General features: G+C 34.5%; 1 protein-coding gene across 2 annotated transcripts; it reads right to left on the bottom strand.

The window, feature by feature from the left end:
- Window positions 1–1,525: 1,525 nt before the first annotated feature.
- Window positions 1,526–8,018, bottom strand: LOC140807040 (ATP-dependent 6-phosphofructokinase 4, chloroplastic). 2 transcript variants are annotated; one of them, XM_073163695.1, is made up of 14 exons: window positions 7,561–8,017; window positions 7,422–7,465; window positions 7,253–7,292; window positions 7,099–7,161; window positions 6,852–6,989; window positions 6,238–6,396; window positions 6,109–6,162; window positions 5,962–6,030; window positions 5,158–5,287; window positions 5,013–5,053; window positions 4,423–4,647; window positions 3,811–3,859; window positions 2,367–2,521; window positions 1,526–2,088 (listed from the first exon to the last, which is right to left on the bottom strand). In XM_073163695.1, the coding sequence occupies exons 1-14, from the start codon at window positions 7,843–7,845 to the stop codon at window positions 1,921–1,923; spliced, it is 1,620 nt and encodes a 539-aa protein (XP_073019796.1). In that variant the 5' UTR covers window positions 7,846–8,017; the 3' UTR covers window positions 1,526–1,920. The 2 variants fall into 2 exon arrangements, 1 of the variants encoding a protein (XP_073019796.1); XR_012112616.1 differs by having other exon boundaries at window positions 1,953–2,088; window positions 2,249–2,521; window positions 7,561–8,018.
- Between the last annotated feature and the right edge of the window lie 418 nt (window positions 8,019–8,436).

The following is an 8,436-nucleotide window of genomic DNA, read 5'->3' as shown; positions in this document are numbered from 1 at the left end:
GAGAAACATGGCACAACCGGAAGCAGTACTCAGGGCGTTTCGAAGCGTTTATAGGGGCAACTCCGCACTAGATAAGATACATTGTACATCACTTGCAGCTACATTATACTATATATGGAATGCAAGGAAGAAGCTTATATTTGAAAATGAGAAGCCCAATGTTATTGCAGTAACTAGGAAGATTTAGATTTACGTCTTCAGGAGTATTCCTGACTTCGATTGAAGTGTTTCGTGTATTGGCATATATTTATTGATTTCGTGATGTATTTGGTTTTGTATTGATGTGTTTCAAACTTCTTTATCTCCTGGAGATGCTCAGTGTATTGTATTGTAACACTTTTTACACATAATGGAAGTAATTTCATTAAAAAAAAATTAGTTCACCTATAAACAGAATATTGATGACTATATATAAGACATGAGAAAAATCTTTATCAAGTTTTTGAAATGTGAAAAAATGGGTTTTCAAAAAAAATAATTATTGAAAAAAATTTAACTTTAAGATCGACCTAACAAATTCTCGTATTCTCGATATTTTTGCTGAAGCTGAAAATATTTTTTTTATTTTAAACATATTTATAAAATATTATTAAATATATAAAAGTGTAATGTTTACTCATTCAAAAGCCCCGTTAACTTTAATACAATATATTAAATGGACATTTTTAATCATTTTATTGTATTTAAATACGTTATCATGTTTTGATTATATTTGCTTTAAAATTTTAAAAATATTATATCTACGTTTTGGTAATGATAAATAACAGTATTTAATTGTTTTAGAAGTCTAACTGCTATTTTCTTGGTATTTTCAAGATTTCCGACCGTAGGATGAACTCAGACCTCTCAACATATTTTCACAAGCTCAAGGTGCAGACAAAAAATCTTCATTTATATCCATTTCAAGTCAAACCGTTCTATTTTATATTCACTTGAAATCTAGTCGTTCAACTCTAACGGGTCATGTGTTTAAATATCAAGATGTATACTCAAATTCAAATCGTTCAATGACCATCAGGTAAAGTGACAACACAATATCCTACCAACTCCTGATTGACAGAATATTTTAAAAATGTCGAAGAGTCAATCAACTTTTCAAAAGCTAATATTTGAAACTGCATAAAGCAAAGAATCATCAAATGAGCATTTAATGCAAAATACGAAGAAGAGAAGTTGATAATACTATTACGTCGACAGTTAGTACAGAAGATCGTTGAAAATATTTCCAACCGTTTTGAGCTTTTCAAGTGTAAATATGCAAATTCTAAAGTTAAGAAACAACAGAACAAAAACAATAATCAAGAGAGAACATTAAATATTTCCAATTTGTATTACAAAATCCTGATCACACTTGTTCTTTCAACTTCAAGCTGCTCAAATTAGCGCATGCTTGTCAAACTACATCAGATTTTCTAAGAATCAATTTGTGTTTCCCTACCAACTCAAGCTTTTCAAGTATTAATATGCATATTTGGTTGTGTATATTGTGTAAATGTAGACATATGAGTTATACTAATTGATTAGAAGAGAAAACATATACTCTCAATATCCACAGAATCTTCGCCCATTTCTCAGAACATATCACAATAATACATGGGTTGATTCACAGTATCTCTAAGAAAAAAAAATTCAACACCTCAACTCGAAATACTTGAACAAAAACAGGACTGCATAGTGTATACCCGCGACTACTAACCGTGATGCAAAAAAGATACAAAAACCTACGATGTTTATTAATCGAATTGAACTAATGCCCTGGTTCTTAAAGGGTACAGGAAGAATAATGTAGGCTTTGCTCAATTAACCACGATAGCAATGAGCATCGAGGCACTCGGCAAGAGAACAAGAGGCAATGAAGAATTTGTTTGTGCAATGTGCACATTTAGAGGGAGCGAATTATCAAGGATGGATAGGTTAATTTTAAGACGAAGTAATCTTCAAGTTGTTGATATCATCGATGACCTGCTTGTTAACTCCATCCAGCAGAACCTCAGGATTTCCCAGAAAATTAGGTTGATTTGTTGAAGTGAGAAGCCGAGCCCACATCCTGTCAGTCAGCTTTACGGTGTTTTGGGCCTCTGTAACTCGCTGAAACATAGATGGCACGTAGTTGTAATAACTCCGTGTGGCTTAATCAGAAAAGCATAGTCAAATGACCCAAACAAATAATTTAATCAGGTATTACATCCAAAATCATTTGCTTTCTTATACATAAAACTGAGCAAAAGGCAATGAATCCATGACTTACGCACACAATTCTGAAAACTTTGTCTATCTTATCACTTTCAATCCAAGTCTGCCTGCCTATAGAGGTGATAACACGTACTAAAAAATATTTAATATTATTATTTGTAAAAGGGGCTTACACTGATAGGAATATAAGAATGTCTGCTGTTTACAGGCCCAACAGTGAATCCAGTGTATCCAGCCATGGCTCCATGCACAGCACTATGTGCAAGAAGTGTACAGTAGATATTATCCGATGCGTTACTTGGAACAGCTCGAATCATGTATGTAGGATCTGCAAAAGTATTATGCACATTCAGAAGCAAAATTTAAAGTTAGAATGACAATCGCATAGTCAAGGATAAACTCATCCACTGTCATGAGATTTTTGAGGATGAAGATCACTGACAGTAAGAAATAGTTTCCGACTTGGTGAGATAGAACTAAGACCTAACAAAATGCAGAAGATGACAGTTCACTAATGCAATTAATATAGGGCAAAAAAATACACAACGAAAAAAAGATGCAGTTATTGCTGCATTTAAAAAGTTGGTGTGTCTGCGAAAGGATCAACAAAAACATCGAATCTTCTCGAGTTGAAACATCAATATACATTAGTGTAGGCGGCAACCTAATACATATTGCCAAAGCTTCCAGAAATGATCAGTCACTTGAGCTATCTACACGAGATATTGTGATTGAATTGAAGTCGTAACATTTCGAACCATTATTTAAGCCATCTCTACTCACTCGATTACGTTTTAAAATATAAATACTATCATGCAAGAGTTAACAATTGAAAAAACACAAAATGAAAATCTCACAGCCAAAATCTCCATTGTAGGGGTGCAACATCAATTAATCAAACGAAGGAGATTTAGTCTATTTTCCTCAAAACTTCACGACATTTTACTGACGAGTGAAAATGGGATACTCCAGTGTCCTATCCTCTTAATAAACACTTGATATCGACCAAAGTCGAGGTATATAAATTTGATAATCAAATAGTCGAGATAGAATTGACTATGAGAAACTTAATTGTCAAAAAGAAAGAGAACTGGAAGGTATATAGTAAGAAGGCAACATTTAGGTGTAAGACAAAATGCCAAGCATGTCCTTTGATGAACCATGCTCGATAAATCAAAATTATATTTTAATCCCAACAATATAATTATAGAAGAGCATAATTTATAAAGAAATTCAGTAAGTCCGCTATGGCTTACTGGATAGACACGAGTTAAAAGATGTTAAAAAGCTTTCAAACTTAAAAGGTACAAACAAATAGTTTTTTGTCAACTGGTTGGCTGGAGCTCTTGAAACCAAGTTGCTCTTCATTCTATAAACAAATGCCTATTCTAACCTGAACTACTAATCAACAATTGTATCAAATACAAACCAGCAAACACAATCAAGAACAATTTCACTAACCATTCATGGACAAGTCAAAATTTGAAAAGGCGGAAGATTTTTTAGGACTGTTACAAGACAAATATGAATACCATATAGAAAATATTACATCCTACAGTGACCAAATGAAAGCAAATCAGCCAAGGTTTAGGAAAGATCATGCAGAACTTTTATTACCTATATATTTCATATTTATTTCCATCTTCCGGACATTTGTAAAGTGATCCTGGGAAACAAAATGAGAAACAGAAATTTAGATGCACTGATAATTACTTGTAACTCAAACAGAAAATAAAAGGAAAAATTATTCCCCCTTTCATACATCAAGTCCCTGATATATAACATATTATGTACACATGCAAGGCAATTAATTGCAGATTATAAGGAGTTCAGGACATAGCCCCTATGCGTCAGCAATGACAACATAAGTATGTTTACCAGATGATCCTGACAAGGAATGGAGAACTATTCAAATTCAGATTCAAAGAATATCCATACATGTTATTGTGACAGAAGGTCTAACAACCATCTGAAATTTACTTGATATAAATGCATGTGACAAAGACTTTTAATATGGAAAGAGAGACTGCTTAAGAAGCGGACAAAAATGAGTAAACAAATCACAATGATTTACAGTGAAAGATTGAAGTTCAAGGACCATGATTATGATAAGAAAGTAGCAATAAAGACCCCAAGAAGTTAGCACATCTAATTAAATTTATTTTTTATTAAACAAATTGAACTGACTAAAGATGTGTGCATATGCATATGATAATATCTCCAGGATACCTTAATCTTTTGTGTTAACCAAAGGCCAATATCCAATAATAGCCTGTTCCCTGATGCATCTTTTTCACCAACAGCATGCAAACTCGGAGCAACGTATTCCTGTCCCGCTCCTTCAGCCAACACAATCACCATATGCTTATTTTCTTTGAGCCTTTGCTCAACATATTCAAAGAGCCCACCTCGGCCTTCCAAATAGAATGGGGATTCTGGAATTAAGCAACAATCCTGCCATGAATTAAAACCTATAAGCAGACCTAAAAATGTTAAAACTATAGTGCAGTCACGCCCATTTGACATATTCATAAATAACATGTAATCACCTTCTGTGACATTAGTCGTTAATAATTGTATTATAATGTTTGGTGCATTTTGAGATTTTCCTTAGCAAACTACCTTAGTTGCAACATTTCAAATCAGTGTCGATAATATTATTGCAAGAGTCTAAAGATAGACGAACATCACACGGTCGACCCAAAAAAATCATAAACAAACCAGTATGACATGATACAGAATTTTTCCATGACTGAGATGAATAAAACAGAAAAGAGTACAATGAGGGCAACTGATGGATGGATTCGAGGTTTTCTTACCACGTCTCGACTGGCCAAAGTGGCGTGCATGGCAATGAATCCTGCGGAATGATTAAACAATCACGGAAAGTACAAAAAACATTGATGGTCAAATTTTGCACCAAGATACCATCTGCTACTTTCACACAGCATTCAATCCCCTTACCACTGTATCGACCCATTAGTTTCACAATTCCGACCCCATTTTCGATGCTCTCAACTTCCACGTGTGCCGCATTTATTGCTCTCTGAGCCTCCTCTACAGCGGTATCAAATCCAAATGATTTGTCTATCACCTGTGCATTTCATTACAGGAAGAAACACAAGAGACTGAAAAAATATACAGAACACATAGTCTCACATAAATTGAGTTAAACATAATCTAGATAATCACAGTCAAACGAGAATCTAGAACCTAAAAGAACTTATGTCTAAGTGGCTGGTTCCATTCAAGAGTAAAGAGAATTCGCTTTCCGCATATGGCACCTTAGCTCAACAGGGTCAAAACAATCGTTTGCCTATGATGCAAAATTAAGTACTTCCATGAGCTAAGACAAAGTTTCATAATGACACATGAGTATTATCAATTGCTAAAATGACAGGAGGGAGGATATATATATATATATATATATATACACACGCACACACACACGCACATTAAGTCAAAATCCTCAGCCTTAACAGGTCTACCCAATTCAAGATACCCTAATATTTACATTTACAATAAGCACTATTACCATCTTATTCATTTGTGAGTGCATTGGAGAGATGATGACATCCCACTTTGACAAGATCTTGATGTTTGCATGGGTTTTCATGCCCTTTTTAAGGTTTACAATAAGGTTTACAATCCAATCATAAACATATTGACAACAATGGGAACATAATTTATAAGGAACATAAAAAATAACAAATACTGGGCTTAGCTGGAGCCTGGAAAGACCAAAAAGATCAGAACCATAGAACTTACAGCTATATCATTATCAATTGTTTTAGGAATTCCAGCTACTGCCACTTTAAGTCCGCGCCTCTCCACTTCCTACAAGACATACATATCAGCATTCCACAGAAGTATTTGGAAAATAGGTTAAAATCAAAACACAATTTTAATCAACACCTTAAATATTGAAGCTGCCCCTTTTTGAGTCCCATCGCCTCCAATTATGTATACCTGGATTCCTTAAATATTTTCAGCAGTTCCAAAATTAGTAAAACAGCTTTGTGGTAAATATATAAATATAAACACCTGGTTTATTTTCCGGTCCTGAATATTATCAACTATCTTGCTGGTATCATGACCTCCTCGGGAAGTTTGCAATAAAGTTCCACCACGCTTGTGGATATCGTTTACAGATTTCGGTGTCAATTGAATGGTATTTTTTGAATAGAACCCTCTATATCCTCCCTGAAAGTTGTCATCACCATTAATCGAGTCAGGTGAGATGAACTATCCGCGTGATAAAACGATATTGAATTTACTTAAAGACATCTAGCCTAAGGAGATCGAACAGGCCGCATATGAAAACTCAGGCATGGTAACAAAGTGACGTCAAAGATTGAAGAAATGATTGGTTATTATTAATCTTTTATGTACACGAAGCCATAAAGCAGAAACCATCATCCTCATTTACAGTGTCCAAACTAACATTAAAGGATATCCAGTTGTTTAAGCAGTGATAACATTAACAGGGCATGTGAAATGCTATCCAACAATAACGGGCAGCACGGATTGAGGAATTATTAGAAAGAAACAAGAGCTCTATCACCAACTTAGGTAAAAAAGGTAAAGAAATTAATATGGAGCTATTTCAGAACTTCCAAGGCCGAGACAATGAAATCAAAGAGTAAAAAGAAGATTACCTGAATTCCTAGAATATCATCAACGCCATACATATAATTCAAACCGCATACAATCTCACGTATAACTGTATTAATTCCCGGGCATAAACCACCACAAGTCACAACGCACGCACGAGTTTCCTCTGGTGTAAAGTAAACCTAAATTTAGAAAAACAAATATTTAGACAGCATTCTCTGGAACATCACTTTTCCCTTTCTCACAAATTACCAACAATGTCAAGATAATTATTTTAGATAGTTTGCATGCCTTTTCTCGAGGTCCTGCTCGACGAAAATGTATTCCCCTTGGACTGTCCTTCTGAACAACTATCTAAACCCAAAAAGTAACCTTCCAAGTATCAAAAATTTCTATAAATGTGCATAACTTTATCAGCCAACATTAAGAGTGAAAAAGTTTTTACCCTCTGCGCCACCACATCATCAGGGCCGACAAATGTCTTCCTGCCACAGAAAAATGATAAATGATTCCTCTTATTACAATACCGTGGCTATTTCCAAAAAATTGCAAATACAACAATCTCAAAAACATTGCAAATACTCATCACGCTCAGGAGTAAAATGACGACTTACTTGATGGCATAAGCTTGGCTGTTCTTCAAAGGATTGGTGTACCACTAATCGATGGAAAATTCCAAAAATGAACACCTCAATATACAATAATACTGAATAAAAAAATAAGAGCATAGACAATATTAACATAAAAAAATACCAGCAAATTGGGAAGGTGATCAGTTAGGTGCGGGATGTCTTCAAGAATAAAATCATCATTTCCCTCCTTATCAACGGCAATACCGCCATCACCGGATAAATTTGCTCTGATCAAGCATTCCCGCCTCGAATTCAACGGCCTTTTGAGAACAATTTTCTTCCTGCACGTAAATTTCGATATGTTCGCAATATAAACAGAATCGAAATTATTCCAATGAAAGCTTGATGGAATCGAATAGCTCGTGAGAGAATATGGTCGAGTTCTCGAACTGCGAGCTATCTCCATGGCTAAATTTGAATTCAAGAATCGAACAGCACCAGGTTAAGGGACTTTGGTGGTATTATCAACCTTGGCGGCCAACGGAAGTCTAGATTGTACAGCGGGACGAAGACATCGTAAATCGCACGGTGTTATGAACTTGTGCTCCAGCTCCCTTTCAAACCATATAATTACACTTGCTCGTTCTCGAACACGAGACTAAATATAAAAAAAAATTAATTTTTATATATCAACAAAATATAATAAATCACATAAAAAATATTGTATTTTATTTGTACATAATGTTTGATGTATTTGATTTTTAATAATTCGTGTAAAAAAGGTTGTTCGAGTAAAGTATAACACAATTTAAAAAATCAAATATAACATATGATTCTTTGTTGCATGAATACCAGGAAAATTCTCATTTTACTCATCGATATAAAACAACGGACAATAGTATATGCTGATATTTAATCCGTCGCAATCTGTCATTAGACGTGGTGAGGTGAGTAGTTTGAGAAATTATCAATCCAAGCTACTTATTTTAGTTGGTGTGCAGACTGACATTTAATCCGCTGCAAACTGTCATTAAGCGTAGTGAGACTGAGATGACTT

This window comes from Primulina eburnea, chromosome 12 (assembly GCF_022965805.1).
Source record: "Primulina eburnea isolate SZY01 chromosome 12, ASM2296580v1, whole genome shotgun sequence".
In the NCBI taxonomy this organism is placed as follows: Eukaryota; Viridiplantae; Streptophyta; class Magnoliopsida; order Lamiales; family Gesneriaceae; genus Primulina; species Primulina eburnea.
This window is presented reverse-complemented; position numbering and strand designations above follow the sequence as displayed.